This window comes from Amphimedon queenslandica, unplaced genomic scaffold, assembly GCF_000090795.2.
Source record: "Amphimedon queenslandica unplaced genomic scaffold, v1.1 AMPQUscaffold_13368, whole genome shotgun sequence".
Lineage (NCBI taxonomy): Eukaryota > Metazoa > Porifera > Demospongiae > Haplosclerida > Niphatidae > Amphimedon > Amphimedon queenslandica.
The window spans coordinates 101,683-120,838 of record NW_003546396.1 but is presented as its reverse complement, the minus strand read 5'-3'; the positions used below and the strand labels follow the sequence as shown (position 1 = coordinate 120,838).

The 19,156-nt window shown below is 33.0% G+C and overlaps 1 protein-coding gene across 1 annotated transcript in view; it reads left to right on the top strand.

Annotated features, from left to right (window-relative positions):
• LOC100633596 (chromodomain-helicase-DNA-binding protein 8-like) overlaps window positions 1–19,156 on the top strand; it is a 46,467-nt gene that overhangs the window by 7,361 nt on the left and 19,950 nt on the right. The window contains exons 6-15 of the mRNA XM_019997475.1: window positions 6–123; window positions 322–405; window positions 639–704; window positions 882–953; window positions 1,207–1,410; window positions 2,034–2,146; window positions 2,828–2,946; window positions 3,222–3,334; window positions 3,878–4,039; window positions 4,423–4,503. Coding sequence (XP_019853034.1) covers window positions 6–123; window positions 322–405; window positions 639–704; window positions 882–953; window positions 1,207–1,410; window positions 2,034–2,146; window positions 2,828–2,946; window positions 3,222–3,334; window positions 3,878–4,039; window positions 4,423–4,503 — 1,132 coding nt within the window. The remainder of the gene's footprint in view (window positions 1–5; window positions 124–321; window positions 406–638; window positions 705–881; window positions 954–1,206; window positions 1,411–2,033; window positions 2,147–2,827; window positions 2,947–3,221; window positions 3,335–3,877; window positions 4,040–4,422; window positions 4,504–19,156) is intronic.

Below are 19,156 nucleotides of genomic sequence, written 5' to 3'. Positions count from 1 at the left end.
TACAGTTCATATATTCATGCTGAATGGGCTACTTTTGATAAACTATTGAGAGGTGACAAGAGGTTTGATGGAAAAGTCAAACGTTACAAGCAGAAGCAGGCACAGATGGGAATATTTGCTAATGTAAGTTTATGTGTACATATGCACATTGTACACAACCTTTGATTCACATGTACATGTATGCATATTTTTACACATTTAAGTTGGGCTTAATGCATGTACAGTAATTGCATATGCACATGTACATGTACATGTAGTGTACATGTACATGTATTACATGTATGTGTGTTTACATTATTTATTTATTTATTCTTTCTTCAGATTGATGATGAGCCATTCAATCCTGATTATACAGTAGCTGATAGGATATTAGATCTAGCATCTCAAGTTGAATCTTCCGGAGAAGTAAGTACATGTACATGTACATATACTTAAGTGTGAGGATATACAGATACATGTACATGTACACATGTATATGTAATTCCATAGCCTCAAAACTTTTCTAAAACTATAATTACCAATCTTTTTAAAAAGTAATTTGTCAAAATTTGCATTATCTCATACATTTACAGTACATGTACATGTACATACTGTACAACATGTACATGTACATGTATACATGATGTTTCTGTTGATAGAAAGTGATACATTATCTTGTCAAGTGGAAGTCATTGCCTTATGAAGACAGCACCTGGGAGTTAGAGGTTAGATGAATAATCACACAGTACAGTATTATTAATTAAACACTATTTACACGTCAAATTACATGTAATTAATGCATGTAGGGATTACTTTGTTTATAGTAGATGTACATAATATATCATGTTCATGTAACATGTACACTGTATGTACATGTACATTACTTATTAATTAAATATTAGGAGAATGTTGATGTTGGAGTTATTGAGAAGTTTCTACAGTATTCTACAATGCCACCAGAGGAAGAATTACAAGTGAGTCACACATGTACATGTACATGTACATGTACATGTACACAATGTACATTACATGCATATTTTTAGTACATGTACAAGGTCTACACATGTTTTGGAAAACTCGTCAAAAATTGTTCGGAAAAATTCTTCATTTTTATTGTATATACTGTACATGTACATGTACATGCATTATTACGTACACATGTAGTAAACTAAACATGTTCATGTATTTTTAACTTTAAACTTAATTTCTATTTTATTTCCACTGTAGTACATTCGCCGACCTCCTCCCAATAGATTCAAGCCAATTAAAGAGTCCAGTCATTATAAAGGGGACAATCTTCTCCGCCCCTATCAATTAGAGGGTCTTAATTGGCTACTGTTCAACTGGTATACTAGACAGAACTGCATACTAGCAGATGAAATGGGACTAGGAAAGACTGTACAGTCTATTGCATTGATACTAGAGATAATTGTAAGGAGGAGAGAGGGAGAGGGAGGGAGGGAGATAGAGGGGAAGGAGAGAGAAAGAGAGGGAGGGAGATATGAGAGGGTACATGTACATGTACATGTACGCAGAGCCTGAACTTACATTTAAACATTTGCTTAGTCGACAAACTTAGTTCAAACATTTGCTTGCTTAGTTATCTAAACATTTGCTTAGTTTGTTCTGCCATTTGGTTGGACAGGATTAATTGATTATTACATGTGTACATGTACATGTATGTACATGTATTAAACTTTTATATCATTATTTCTAAGAATTACATGTATGTTGTTTGGACAAAATGGCAGAATAAAGCAGGATTTTGTTGGTCGAAAAATGTCTGATGTTTGACTGTTTACTGTATAGCGGGTAATTTTGGAGGGGCTAAAATTTGGTGAATTGCTAAATTTTGGTGATTGGCGGATTTTTAATTTGGCGAATTTGTGGCCACGTGCCATTGAGCATGTGTATAATAGCTCAAAATGGTGGATTTTTATTTTGGTGAATGGCTATCACAACACCAAATTCGCCAAATTTAATCCCCTCCAAAATTACCCGCTATATGGTATGTGATATATTAATTTAATACTGATTTCTTTTGTATTTACTAGGATGCTGGTATAAGAGGTCCATTCCTGGTCATTGCTCCTTTATCAACAATATCAAACTGGCAGAGAGAGTTTGAGACTTGGAGCAATCTCAACGTCATCATCTACCATGGAAGGTAAAGCAATAATAATATTAATTACATGTACATGTACATGTATTTAATGTACACATGCATACATGTACATGTATGCATGTTCCTTTGTTCATGTATACATGTATACATCTGTATTGTCACTTATGATAAAATACCGTAAATCTTTAAATAGAAGCCGCATTCGAATAAACGCCAGGGTAGCAATAAAATTAAACTATAAATACGCAACATTAGCCTAGGAGTGACTCAGTAGTCTAGTGGATAATGCCTGAAGTTCCAGAAGTCAAAAGCATGAGGTTACGGGTTCGAACCCTGCTCTGGGCTGAAGTTTTTTTTATTTTTTATATATTTTTTCGAGATCCAAATACCATTTTAGCAAATAGACGCCCGGGCTTTTATTTAAGGAAATACGGTACATGTACATGTAGTATGCTTAAGACTTTATAAGTTTGTCTGGGTTGTGAATTATGGGTTCAAAATCAAGCCTCTCTTTTTACAATTTTTTGGCATTTTGTTGGTTCTGATAGTTTTACTTTTACTAGTTTTTTAATGATTGACATGTGCTTTACATTAAGTTTGGCTCATAATAATTGAATTACATGTACATGTACACTTATCATTTTCTCTCTCCCTTTTCATTGTATTCTCTTCAATTTTTCTTGTTTTTCTTCATTTCTTTTTTATGATTCTTTCCTCTTCCAGTGCTTACAGTCGTAGGATGATACAAGAGTATGAACTGTATTTTCGTGATCAATCAGGAAAGATCATTATTGATGCATACAAGTTTAACGTCATCGTCACTACTTATGAAGTTTTGCTCTGTAAGCCACACCCACAATTAATTAATAACCACACCTTTACTGATACTAATTTTACTTGTATTATACATGTACATGTATTTTAAAATGGTAAAATCAAAAAAATTATAAAAATTTGAAAATAAAATTTAAATTTGAAAAATTAGGCAATTTTAATTTCCTCCCCTACAAAATTTATTTCAAAAGCGTAAATTTGACTGTGCATATACTAGCTGTATCCAATATTAGCATGTACATGTACATTTATGTGTAATATGTATTCTTGTAATCTGTTTTAGCTGATAACAGTGAGCTAAAGAACATCCTATGGAGAGCAGTGATCATTGATGAGGCTCACAGACTGAAAAATAAAAACTGCAAAATGTTGGAAGGACTCAGAGAACTACACATGGTAAGTACATGTACATGTACATGTACATTTCTATACATTTAATATAATTTTATAATATAAGCTGATTCCAGAATTAGATTTTTAATTGATTTTTAAAGCTATGGCTAAATTTCTTGTACTTATAGTGTGCCATTTTGGTCAATTTTTGCCAAAAATTGAAAATAGAGAATTCTCTTTTTTATAATTTTTCCTAATGCATATACATGTTTTTATGTAGCGTAGAAAGTTTGAGTTGATTCCAATCAAAATTTAAATTTTTACAAATTTTTAAAGTTGCTTCAAAATTGGGTCAAAGTCCCTGTACTATAGTACAGTGATTTTGGTCAAATTTTGCCAAAAAATGAAAGGAGAAAATTCTTCATTTTTATAATTTTTCCTGATGCATATACATGTTCTTATGTTGCGTAGAAAGTTTGAGTGGATTCCGATTAAATTTCAAATTTTTTTGATTTTTTAAAGTTGATCAAAAAATGCACATGTACATGTACGTGTAAGTTGCATTAAAGCTCTGTACATTCCTAATGTGCCTTTGTGCTGTTCTAGGAGCACAGGGTGCTATTGACTGGTACTCCTCTTCAGAACAGTGTGGATGAATTGTTTAGTTTGTTGAATTTCTTGGAGCCATCACAGTTTCCCTCATTACAGTTATTCCTCCAGCAGTTTGGGGATCTTAAAACTGAAGAACAAGTTGAAGAATTACAAACTGTGAGGAATACACACACACTTTTAATTGTATATTCTTATCCTAATTTTACTGAGTCTTGAGGTGATTTTTAAATTACTGACACATACATGTACATGTGATTCATAATACATGTGTACATGTACATGTACTTGCTAAAAATTAATTTATAGAGCCTACAATACATGTACATGTACAGTACATCAAATTAGTACACACAACTTTAATGCAAACTTCTACTCTTCAAAAATCTTATTTTTTAGCTTTCTTCCCTTGTAATCTCTCTTTTTGAAACAACTTACTCTATAGATGTGTCCTTTTGTGATGTTTGCATTACATGCTAAACTACTGTATTAATGAATTTTTAGATATTGGATCATTATTTTATGTACATTTCCTGTTCTAGGTTCTCAAGCCAATGATGCTTAGAAGACTCAAGGAAGACGTTGAGAAGAGTTTAGCACCAAAAGAAGAGACTATCATTGAGGTAAACACTTATTTACATGTACATTAATTTAAATATAAATATGTGTACAATATGTGTACAGTACCTAGCAGACATGGTGTTACATTTTGTATACACGTCAGACAAGATCTTTATCTTGCAAGCGCTGCATCTCATTATCAGGGCAAATGTGCGCTTCTATGTATATACATGTATATGTAAGGTAGTACTGCTTTTTAGTTCTTCTCTTTGTCATATCTTTACTGTGACTCTTGTGATTAAGTCACAGAAGAGTAAGGCCTCCTAAATGTTGATTAATAGTACAGTGTATGTAGGTATAAGGAAAGTGATGATGTTATAGCGACCTCTTTGGAGCAATTCCTGTGCCATTTCTGAATCCAGTACACCTTTATCACTCTATCAAAGTCAGCCAATGCAGACTAACTTGAAGCTGGTCCTTTGTATGAATAATGCAGCATAACTTACATGTACTGTACATGTACATGTATACTGTCAGCCCTGCACTGAGCCCATGCACTCATCAAGTCAAGAGACATTATTTCAAGGACTCAAAGCACTAGCTACTGTATTCCAAGAGTTTGCATATTAAAAACACACTTCCTGGAATAGTTGGTTCAGCAGTTTAACACATTGACCACAGACTGATGATTGTATAGTGTGGATTGGTTGTTACTGATGTAGTGCAAAGAACAGAACAGTTCAATAGTAATAAACACAGACTCACACATGCTACACAATAAGTTTAAAAATAATTAAAATACTGTACATTATTATCAGGGAGAAGTTTATGTCAGAGCAAATATAAACTGGAACCAGAAAGAGATTTTAAACTGTAAAGTTAAGAGTAAAGACATACATTAAACTATCATGTTTAGATATGGTATGCATGTACATTGTACTTACAGTTATATTACTGTGTATGTTACTGGTTGAACACTAGTGGGTGGACACTGTGATCTACTGTCCTTAGGGACTATCATTACATCAGCATAAAGCAGGACCTTATTAGCTGATTCAACCTAACACCATTTCAATATACACTATGCAATTATGATGTTTTCATAATGAGACTTTCTTTATTTTTGAATTGTAAGTCCCAATTAACATATTATTTTGTATATCTATGCTTTTGAACACTTTCTTGAGAAAACAATGAAATACATGTTCTCCCAAATTGTAGTATATGAGAGCATACCGTATAGCGGAAAATTTTCGTGGCCCAAAATTTTCGCGGATTTCGCGTTTTTTTCAAAATCCACGAAAATAAAATCCGCGGAAATTGATTTTATACGGTTTAAGATGGCCGAATTGTAGAAAACCACGAAAATTAAAGCCACGAAATTGATTTTTGGACGGATCCACGAAAGTTTTGGACCACGAAAATTTTCCGCTATACGGTACAATACATTAGTCCTCTTATAATAGTATCATCATGAACTGTATTTAAGCTATGAACCTTTTGATTCCCAAAGCTCTTATGTATATACCCAAGATTTGAATACATGTACTTACCGGCACTTGATTTCTATTGACTGTGGAATAAACAGGAGCAGTGTTGAGGTGGAGTAATTTGGTACATGAGCATGTACTTCAGTGTACTTAAGTTCATTGACATATACATACATGTACATGCATTTTGTAGAATTGTACTTATACTTGAGTCTTTTTTAGTTTTATGTGCTTGTACTTATCATCCAAGCATCATTGCATCACTCAAAGGAGTCCTACTAAATTCCACTCTACTAAGCCTAGGACTGAAGAAGTAGTTAGTCTAGTTAGTGGTTACCATGTCTATGGTAGGAATATAGCTTATCTACATATAAATCTAGCTCGCCATTTAAGTATTTTCTGCTCTAAGGATTCCTGTCTGTTCATCTCCTATTGTCACACATGCATGTATGTGTATGTGTATGTACATGTACATGTACCATTGTTGGGTGTACATGTACTGTAAATTTGTGAGTCCGTATTTGCTACAGCGCACCCTGCTACCATATTGCAGCAAAGGTACCAAGAAATACCAAACTGGGGAGTTAGTGAATGATGATGGAACATCCACATTATTAGTTGTAAGAGTACTAGTTGTTTATTAACTATTGCCATGTAACTTTAAGTAGATGTAGTTGTCAGCACTTTGAAACACTGTTTTGATGCCAGCAATCTGGCAATACTGCTAAGGAACTAAAGAATTGAGTATTAGAATTGTCCATCACTGCTGTAAGGTATTTTATAAAGATGTCTCACAGAGAAATCTCTTACATCTAATGTTATTTGTGTTTTCGGAGCTAATTCCAATCCAAATTGGGAAATCTGATTGCTGCATAATGCACATAAAATGTACTAATAATTTTTCAGATATTCTGTAATTTTGTACAAGCTTAATTTAGGAATATTTATGCATGTAACTTAAAAATAATTTGAAATAGTTTACAATAACATACAAAATTACAATAAAGAAATTTTATTACTGAATTGAATACTGGATGTCATCATTTCTATTCCTGTTATATTGTTCCTCTTGTTCCATGTATCTCTGATAATGATCATCAACTATCTGAACAATATTAACTTCATTCTCTCTCACACGATACTTGTAACGTTTAGCCAGTATCACAAACACTATCAGTATGATAAGAACTAGTACACTCTTTGTTATATAATAATAGAAACTAGTACACATGTACGGATTCTCACAATCAAACAGAAACTTAGCAACAATGCTGTTTAGATAACTAAGCCCCCAAGCAGTAGCATACCACAATCCAACCATCACTCCTCTCATGTGTACTGGAGACTGAGCTACTGCAAACTCCAGTGATACTGGATAAAATAGTATAAAAGTAAGACCTTGGATAGTTTGTGGAATAAAGAGCAGTTTACTAAAATTGTTTATGTCAGGATGAGACCTCTCAGGATGAGACCTTTTAATGACAAATATGATCACTTCAGAAACTGTAACAATGAAAGCAAGGAAAATACCAACACTCATTCTAGTCAGCATACTGGGAATATACTTGTAGAAACAAACTCTGATAAAGAATAAATAAACTAACATTAGAATGACTGAACATAAAGAATACAGACTTCCTGTTACTGCTAAGCAAGTTGATAATGTGTAACTATCAAAAACAGGTGAATAGCTGTCATCGCAGCAATTAAGTGCAACAAAACCAATGAATAATGGTAGCATACGGAATACTGTCTTCACATCTTCTACCTCTTCCTCTGTGAATGGTCCACCATATTTATCCTTACCCAGGTCTAGTCTTGAAGGAGCCTCTTCCTCCCAGTAGGTCAGAGCACTACGATTCTGAGTATACTTGTGCTTCCTGGCATAACACAATACTCTAACTATCAGTTTGATGGGATTCTTGATGAGTGATATGTTCTCCAGTTTGTGTTTGAAGAATGAATGAGACACCAGTACAAGAGATACAGATACACCTGAGGCTATGAAAGTGATTATGAAAAAATACTTGCTACTATAAAATAAACATTGAAGAAGGTAATAAAACAAGTCCACTAATGGTTGGGATAGTATATGCCAGTATATGACAGAACTCAGTTCATCAGCTGAAGCTCCAACAAGTTGATCAATGTTATACTGAATAATGTTAGCATAGAAGGTAGAATAACCACTAACATGTATGATATAAGCAACACTGTAAAAACTCCATAGCACTGTTTCTGAGGCAAAGTAAATTTCAGCAATCAATCCAATGCCTGTTATGATCCATCCTATAAAACACAATACTATACCAATCAGTATAGCTTTGTATCTTCCAATCCATACATCAGCTAACAGACCAAATAAAGGAAAGGAGGAATAGCTAAAGCATATTAAAATGACTAACCAAGTCACATACCAAATAGGAGTATCAAACGAAAGAACTTCAGTAGCAAAACCACTAGTAAAACGACTAAACAAGAAATAATGAGTGTATATGAGAAAGTTCCATATGAGAATCAAGACTGCTGGAGGAGATATGAGAAGAATAGGTTGACATTTGCTTACAATGTAAGCTCTAACTGTAGACATGATACAGATCTATAGCGACTGAAGTAAGTGAAAGTGATAATCAACAAACAGTTGCTCTTGTACCTTACGAAGGGTAATGTTGTGATAACATTTCTATGTAAAACTTTTTATTCAGAACAATAACACAGAAATGGCAACAACATTTAAATGATATTTCATTGAAGCACCATTTTAAAGATGATATTGTTCACTGTATTGTGCAAAATTTTCAAGGGCTGTAAATCTTACGAATTCGCCCAAAAATTTACGTTATTAATTAATTTTTTTTTTTTAATTGCACTCAGTCTTGTAACATTACAAATTGAATTTAGATTTAATTTTTGTGAAAAAGAATTACACAATCTGTGAAATTTACATACATGCAGCCCTTAAAAATTTGGTGCTGTACTGTAAAGATTGTAATTCATATTATACATGTAGGTACGTGCATGGTTAGCTATGTAACTTAGTCTAAAGCAGTCGTTAGTATCATTGTAGTGTGCAAAACTAGAGAGATTCTTGTTCAGTAGTAGCTACCCAAACTAATAGTACTACACATGTAAAATGCCTGATCTTGTCAGTTATTATTAGTAGATTAAAGTGATGAACTCCTCACACTTTAAAACAGAGTATCAAATGTTCTAATTCTATTACCGATCATATACAAATCTAAAAACAATTATTAACATGTAAGTTTTCATTTTTATCTCATCCTGTTTCTTCTTACCAGTATAGTTGATCTAGCAAACTGTCACCATAATTATTGCCATAACTATAATCAAAGTACATGTAGGCTACATCTCATTTTGATTACAGTTTCTTAGTGTAAATTGAAATGATAGCAACAAATCTCAATTTGATTACAATTTTTGCAGTTTAAGCACCCAGGTTAAATGAAGTTAGTATCCATGAACTGTTCTCCACATATCTATAGGGTTGGTCTGCAGGTGTGGCATTGCTTTTAGCACATTGTGTTTGCTTTTGTTGCAATCACACTGCTTTTGGCTTATTGTTTCTTTGTCTCTCCCTTCAATCTCTCCCTCCCTCTATTATTTACTTGTGTTTATTATTGTTGTATTCTCCGCCTGTGAGGCGGTCCGACCAAATCCTAGTAATAAGAGTTAGTTAGCTTCTAGGTTGTAGGTTAGGTTCTAGGATTAGACTGTAGGATACATTGGTAGGTTTAGGTCCTAGGGACCAGGTGGACAAATTCTTTGTTTAAATTTAGACCCCATGTTTGGGGGAAATGCAACTCTCCTATCCTCGGGCTCAGTTTGACCACCATTTATTTGTGTTGCAAGCTTTTGGGGTCTTTGGCCCATACAAAAATTATTCCTACTATGACAATGCACGTTATTCAATGTTTTGATGCTTTTAGTAAATTATATATGTTATCTTAAGTATGATACATACATCCTTAAAATAACATCTTTTTTGTTTCACTATGAACTAATGCTATTTTAGTATTATTCCCAAGAGCACATATGTACACGTCAGTATTCAATATGTCACTACCAAATTGTTCCCTTTGCTTTACCATTCTCTGATGAATTAATACAGCATTAATCTTCGACTAATCTTTTTGAATAAAATCTACTTCATTTACTGTGACAGAATTGTAAGCATGTGACAGAATATGAAGGAATGGTTGCCACTTTTTAGCTAGCTTAGCAAAACTGGTTGCCATAGTTACTAATGTGATTTGAAGTTGATTAGTTCTTCTACACACTGTATGGTCTATGTTGTCTTTGTTTAAATGTCATCATTGAAAGGAAAAACATTACATCACTTTCATTGAATTACAATGCTATTGCAGTCCCAAGAGCGCAACATATATCCTAAAATAAATGTTGGGCGTGGAGGGCGGAGTAACAATAATTTGAAGTATTTATACTGAAGTCTTGTGTATAAGATCACTGGTTCAAATCTATAAACTTCATGCAAGTTTTATTTTTTTTTCAATTTTTGTCAAGGTTTAATACCTTCTTAATTTGAATGTAGCATGAGCATATTATGTCTTCTAAGCGTTATACCGTAGCCAAATAATGTAATGGATGGATTTAAATATTGACCCGTACTTCATTGCAAAAAAAATAACCATGACACATTTATGGTATTGATCAACACTCATACTGAAACCAAAGCAATACTAGTTTTGCACAAATGAAAAGTAACAACAAACAACACCATTATGAACAAAAAATAGTCATTTCTAAATCCCATATTAATCCTTAAAAAGCTTTCTTTTTAAATTAGTACAATGAAATCAGCAACATGCATAGCATCTTTCTTTCATAATTTTTTTCATGGAGCAAAACTATTTTAGGGGATATGTGGCTATTCCTGATAAAATCCAGCCTTAAATTAGACCTCTATATTATGTTGGTTGATGCACATGATTTGGTTCAAATCATGTTTTGAACATTTTGGTTCAGGTGTATTGGCAGGCTACTATGCTGGTAGAATTGGCTACAAATTTGAAGTACTAAAAACAGGCTTTATTGTTGACTTTCTCATCAAAGCCATAAGTCCTGACAGCATTTGAGAAGTATTAAATATTGCTGTGTTCATTTTTTAATAGTAATTTTTCTCATTTTTAATTTTGAAATTAACTACTGGTTTATTAACTATTATTAAAGTTAAGTGCATGGAATTAATTTGTGATACCGGAAATCTTTTGATACTGCTTAGGAATTGAAGACTCGAGTTAAGTTGGACCTAATTCTGAACAAATTTTACTATTTTGAAATTTTGAAAGCTGTTTCAAACTTTGGCATTATACCATATTTCAGTCATATAAATTAGCTAGGAGAGATTTCTCAATTTTTATTATTTCCTGATACATGTTCATTGCTGCCTAAAATAGACCAATAACTTTTAAAATATGCTCCACTCTTTGCCATTTCTTCCAGTCACTGCACTGAAACATGTACATGTACATGTAAGTGCAATTAGTGCATAGGGTCATAAATGTTGATTAAGAGTATGTACACTGCACGATAGTGATGATTTTAGTGACCTACATATATTTGTAGTATTTCCTGTATCTGTCCTATAAACCCAGTACACCTTTATCACTCTTCATAGCTCTCCCTAGAAAAAAATTAGAGATGGCTGGAAACTATAATATTGTATTTCTTGTATAAGCTATAGAATGTCATGATATATGGCTAATTGGTTATTAATATTAATTGTATTGTTGATCTACATGTTAGTGAGTGATGAATTGGTTGTTCATTGGCCTCGCCTATGCGAGGTATAGGTAGTTGTTGTGTGTGTCTGTCATTCATTCATTCTGTACAAGCGAAATTTGTCTTTAATAAACTATAACTTTAGCACAGCGTGTTCTAAGCTCCTAGATATTTCTTCTTTACCTTGAAAAGTCTTGCTTAACTGTTTTGTGTTGCTCAAATATCAGTGCTAGGTACAAGAAGCTTCAAAGTGAGAAAATCAAGTATTTGAGTCAAGTTCTGTTGTGTTGGCACTCTAGAGATAGCTGATAGCATTTTCCAGTAGATTAGAACATGGCCTTCAAAAGATATGAACAGATTTCTCTAAATCTTACTTGGTGAAGAGTTACAGTTGTCCTGGTTCTTGTTTGTGAAGTGCTGGAGTGACAACCTAGTGGGCTATAGGTACTAAAGTACCTATACTATCTCAAATACATGAAGGCAACAACTTTCTGTCAGCAAGTTTATCGTATATTGATGATTAGTAAAGAAAAAGTTAAGCTTCTTTCTCACATGGTCTTCTTGCTGCCATCATTGCAATTGATGATGTAATGCCACACCTTTCAATCTACATGCATGGGAGGGGCTGGAGCTGCTTGCATGTATGTGCTGCAGTGCTGCTACTTCTGCAGGTATTCAAGAGCAAGTGCATGCAACTGCAGGAAGCTAGTGTTGAGCAGACTTTCTTCATGCTGATAATTAAACAGCTATTGCAGTGAGGGCATGCACCATAGCAGCTATAGGGGCGAGGCCATGCACCGTAGGTGTCTTGCTTGTTAAGGAGGTTGCTCCTGACCACCCGACCACCATAGACTGAACCACACTCTATCAAAGCTCCAATACAGACTTAACTCCAAACTGGGAGACTCCTAAATGTACATGTACTTCTTCTTCCAAGTGTTGTTGCATCATTCCAAGGAGTCCTACTATATTCCACTCTACTCTTAGGCCTAGGACTGAAAGAAGATGGTACAGTACCATCTACTATATAGGCCTATGGTGCATGGCACTAGAAATGTAGCTTGCTATTCAAGCACCCAGGGCCAGCAACACTTCTGCTTGAAGGATATCTGTTTCTTGTCTTTTATTTTTACACATACATGTACATGTATATGCTGGTTTAAGCTGTTGTTAAGTCTTTATTAGCTCCAGTGCACCTGCTGCCATACCATCACCACCGAAGAAATGATTTTCAATAACTGATTACTGTTACTGATTGATAAAGCCATTGCAGCAATGGTCAACCTGTGATGTTCATGCCTGTCAAAAGGAATGAAAGTGATATATCAACTAGCAATAGCAATAGATGATAATGAAAGTGCGACGATGTTATTTTTTCAATGTTTTGCATTTAAAAGAAACACATGAAATACAATGCATATTACAACTTTGCATTGCATGCATATTGCTATATTAAATAACTATGGTGACTTGTTTTGCTACACAGTTAGCTCGAAATTGGCAACCATTCCTTTATATTACTCCTTCAGCAGTCTTGGTTCTAGTATGGAACTATCTCATGTATTCATATTACACCTTCCTGAGTCGTTTTACTGGTGACTTTGCTACTAAATTTGATGATCACACTTGGTATAAGTATGGTTTTGTCATTATAGTTAGCTCTGGTTATTTCTTCTTTCCTTTATTTGGTCTGTTAGCTGATGTATGGATTGGAAGATACAAAGCTATACTCGTTGGTATAGTATTGTGTTTTGTATCATGGATTATAATGGGAGTTGGATTTATATTAGAAAATTTCTTGGACTCTAAATCAGTGCTATGGAGTTTTTACAGTTTTGTATTTGTCATACATTTTTGTGGTTTTTCTAGTTTCAATGCTAACATTATTCAGTATAACATTGATCAACTTGTTGGAGCTTCAGCTGATGAACTCAGTTCTGTTATATACTGGCATATACTATCTGAACCACTTGTTTTATTCCTCTTTTACCTTCTTCAATGCTTATTTTATAATAATAAGTATTTTATCATGATCACTTTCATAGCATCAGGTGTATCTGTATCTCTTGTACTGGTGTCTCATTCATTCTTCAAACACAAACTGGAGAACATATCACTGATCAAGAATCCCATCAAACTGATAGTTAGAGTATTGTGTTATGCCAGGAAGCACAAGTATCCTCAGAATCGTAGTGCTCTGACCTACTGGGAGGAAGAGGCTCCTTCAAAATTAGACCTGGGTAAAGATAAATATGGTGGACCATTCACAGAGGAAGAGGTAGAAGATGTAAAGACAATATTTCGTATGCTACCATTATTCATTGGTTTTGGTGTAATTAATCTCGGTGACGATACCTATTGGTCTGCTGTTGATGGTTTTACATTACCAACTTGTTTTGCAGTAACAGACTCCATGTATTTTTTATGCTCAGTCATTCTAATATTACTTTATTTATTTTTTATCAGAGTTTGTTTCTACAAGTATATTCCCAGTATGCTGACTAGAATGAGTGTTGGTATCTTCCTTGCTTTCATTGTTACAGTTTCTAAAGTGATCATGTTTGTCATTGAGAGGTCTCATCATGACATAAACAACTTTGGTAAACTACTCTTTATTTCACAAACTGTACAGGCATTTTCTTATATTCTTGTGTATCCAGTATCACTGGAATTTACAGTAGCTCAGTCTCCAGTACACATGAGAGGAGTGATGGTTGGACTGTGGTATACTGCTTGTTGGGGATTTGGTCTTTTCCTTGATACTATTTTGAAATTTCCATTTGATTGTGAGAGTCAATATATATGTACTAGTTTCTATTATTATATAACAAAGAGTGTACTAGTTCTTATCATACTGATAGTGTTTGTGATACTGGCTAAACGTTACAAGTATCGTGTGAGAGAGAATGAAGTTAATGTTGTTCAGATAGTTGATGATCATTATCAGAGATACATGGAACAAGAGGAACAATATAACAGGAATAGAAATGATGATGTTGACATTCATTATTCAGTTCAGTATTGAAATTATTTTCTTTCAATTTTGCATTCAGTATTACAAACAATTTTGCTCTTTATAACTTAGTAAATATTTTAAACCAATTTTAAAATTAAACTACATTTTAAAATTACTAGTGCATTTGATGTGCATTAGGCTATCATGTACATGTACATGTAATTGTGTATCAAAAATTGTAATAAAAATTGAGAAATCTCTCCTAGCCATATTATTGCAAGACACATGTACCTCAAATTTTAAGCGATTTTTAAAATTTCTAAATTAGTTCAAATTTTCTACAAAACACTAACTTATCTACATTCCCCCCTTAAAATTTATAATATTTTTTTGCTCCTTTGGTTAATGTCCTGAAATCTACAGAAGTTGTTACAGACAAAACTGTTGCACTTGTATGTGACTTTAGATTACTGAATTTGCTCGTAGTCATGCTAATTTTATTAACAAGCTTACCATTATTATTGGATTTGGAAGTTTCATAGTTTTTTATAATGATGTATTTCTGTGTTTGTGATACTGGCTAAATGTTACAAGTATCTTTTGAGAGAGAATGAAGTTAATATTGTTCCGATTGTTGATGATCATTATAAATGAAAGGAAACATATCAAAGTGGTACAGGACATTAATTTATTTTGTAATTATTATTAGTATTTAGTACTATCACCAGCTGGACAAAAGAAGGAGAAATGAATAATTTTGTACTAATAAGTACTGGTTTAGTCATTATATTATTCTTTGGTTATTCATTTTCTTTCCTTAATTTGGTCTGATAGCTGCCACACAAAAAATAGTGTGTTAAAATAGCACAGATTTGCTGTCCCAAATTTTAGCACACAACACAGGTGTTATTATAACACACCAGTGTGTTGTAACACATTATTTTTTTTGTGTGTGATGTATGGATTGAAAGATACAAAGCTATACTGATTGGTATAGTAATCATATTATTGTAAGTGTGATACATCCACAAAATAACATCCTTTTACTTTCAATATAAACTAATGCTATTGTAGTATTATTCCCAAAAGCACATATGTATGCATGTATTTGATGTCACTACCAAATTTTTCCCTTTGGCTTTACAATGCTCTGATGAATTAACACAGCATTAATATTCCACAAACCTTTTTTGAATAAAATTACTTCATTTACTTATTATGAAGATAAATCCATGTACATGTACATGTAAATTAAAAGTTTACTTCTAAAACAGGGCACATAATGTGACGTCAAATAAATATAATGCATTAAGTTAAACCAAATTCATAAAACATTAACTAAAAGGTTAAGTTTAATGAATTGCATAATGAATGTCATTTGTTTTATTCTTGTTATACTGTTCCTCTTGTTCCATGTATCTCTGATAATGATCATCAACTATCTGAACAATATTAACTTCATTCTCTCTCACACGATACTTGTAACGTTTAGCCAGTATCACAAACACTATCAGTATGATAAGAACTAATACACTCTTTGTTATATAATAATAGAAACTGGTACATATGTATTGACTCTCACATTCAAATGGAAACTTGGCAATAATATTAATAAGACAACTAAGCCCATAGGAAGTAGCATACCACAATCCGACCATCACTCCTCTCATGTGTACTGGAGACTGAGCTACTGTAAACTCCAGTGATACTGGATGCAATAATATAAAAGAGAAACCTTGAATAGTTTGTGGAATAAAGAGTGGTTTATCAAAATTGTTTTTACCAAGATGAGGCCTCTCAATGACAAATATGATCACTTCAGAAACTGTAACAACGAAAGCAAGGAAGATACCAACACTCATTCTAGTCAGCATACTGGGAATATACTTGTAAAAGCAAACTCTGATAAAGAATAAATAAACTAACATTAGAATGACTGAACAAATGAAAAACTGAATGTCTGTTACTGCTAAGCAAGTTGGTATTGTAAAACTCTTTACAGCAGACCAGTAGCTGTTATTACTGAGTCTAACTATAGCAAAACCAATAAATAATGGTAACATACAAAATACTGTCTTCACATCTTCTACCTCTTCCTCTGTGAATAGTCCACCATATTTATTCTTACCCAGGTCTAGTCTTGAAGGAGCCTCTTCCTCCCAGTAGGTCAGAGCACTACGATTCTGAGGATACTTGTGTTTCCTGGCATAACACAATACTCTAACTATGAGTTTGATGGGATTCTTGATCTGTGATATGTTCTCCAGTTTGTGTTTGAAGAATGAATGAGACACCAGTACAAGAGATACGGATACACCTGATGCTATGAAAGTGATCATGATAAAATACTTATTATAAAATAAGCATTGAAGAAGGTAAAAGAGGAATAACACAAGTGGTTCAGATAGTATATGCCAGTATATGACAGAATTGAGTTTATCAACTGAAGCTCCAACAAGTTGATCAATGTTATACTGAATAATGTTAGCAGTGAAACTGGAATGGCCACAAAAAAACGTAATATAAGCCAAAGTGAAGAAAGTCCATAACACTGATTTTGAGGCAAAGTATTTTTCAACAATAAATCCAATTCCTATTATAATCCATGATATAAAACACAATACTATACCAATCAGTATAGCTTTGTATCTTCCAATCCATACATCAGCTAACAGACCAAATAATAGAAATAAGGAATAACCAAAGGAAAATATAATGACAAAACCATACCTATACCAAGTGGCAGGAGCAACTTCAGTAGCAAATTCAGCAGTAAAGCAACTCCCTAATACGTGATAAGAATACATGAGACAGTTCCATAATAGAACTAAGACTGCTGAAGGAGTAATATTGAGATAAGGTTGCCACTTTTTAGCTAGCTTCTTAGCAAAACTAGTTGCCATAATTATTCTCACTCTAATAATGCAGAAATTGAAAGTTGATTAGTATTACTACACACTGTATGGTCTATGATGTATTTGATTTGTTTTAAATGTCATAATTGAAAAAAAATATTGCTTCACTTTTGTTAAATTACACTATGAAAATGCTATTGTAGTCCCAAGAGCATACAAAATTATTATAGTCCTTATTAGTACCTTATGTAAATATTACCAAATTGCTCCCTTTGATTTATGTATCTTTGATAATGATCATCAACTATCTGAACAATATTAACTTCATTCTCTGTCACATGATACTTGTAACATTTAGACAGTGTCACAAACACTATCAGTATGATAAGAACTATTACACAACCATTAAATAAAAGCTAATTTTGAAATTTAGGCTTACTTATAGTTGATCAGTGGATTATGCCTTTTAAGTACCATACTGTAGCCAAATAATGTAATGGATGGACTCAAATATTGACCCCTAGTTCAATGCAAGTGCAAGAAAATAAATAACCATGACACATTTATTTCTTTGATCAACACTCATATTGAAACCAAAGCAATACTAGTTTTGCTCAAGAATAACAATAAACACACCATTATGAACAAGAAACAGCATTTCTAAATCCTGTATTAGTACAATGAAATCACCAACATGCACAACATCTTTTATTGTATATTTTTTTCATGGAGCAAAAATATTTTAGGGGCTATGTTGCTCAGTATTCTTTTAAAAATCCTGCCTTAAAAGACCTGTATGTTATGATGATAGATACACATGATTTGGTTCGATTTTAATTATTATTTCTTTGAGTATCAAGCACTAGAGATCTTTTGTTCAAAAGTGTTTCAGTAGGATACTACTGTTAGAACTGGTAGCAAAGTTGAAGCATTAAACAAGCTTTATTTTTCACTTCTCATCAAATTTATTAACCCAAAAAGTTTTGACAGCAGTTGAGAAGTATTGCATGCTGCATGTGTTCATTTTTAATAGTAAAATATTCTCATTTTTAATTCTGAAATGAACTAGTAGTTTATTAGCTTTTATTTAAGTTAAGTGGGCATGGTTGTACTTGTAGTTGATTTTTTTGATACAGGATACTGCTTAGGAATTGAAGAATCAAGTGAAGTTGGAACTAATTCCAATCAAAATTTGATTTTTTTTAGAAATTTTGAAAGTTGCTTTGAACTTTGGCATACACTAGTATAAGTATTTCATAAAAGTATTTCAGTATTTTAGATACTGCTTAGGAACTGAAGAATCAAGTAAATTTGGAATCAGAATTCGATTTTTAAAAGAAATTTTGAACATTGCTTCAAACTTTGACATACATGAGTATTTCATAAAAATTAGCTAGGAGAAACTTCTCAGTATTATTATGTTGCCTATTGCACATAAAATGGACGAATAACTTTAAAGATATCCTGTTGAACTTTACATACAAAGCTTAATTTAAGAATATTTACTTTGCAGAAAAATACTTTTATTACTGAATTAAATAATGAGTATCATCCGTTCTATTCCTGTTATATTGCTCCTCTTGTTCCATGTATCTCTGATAATGATCATCAACTATTTGAAGAATATTAACTTCATTCTCTCTCACACGATACT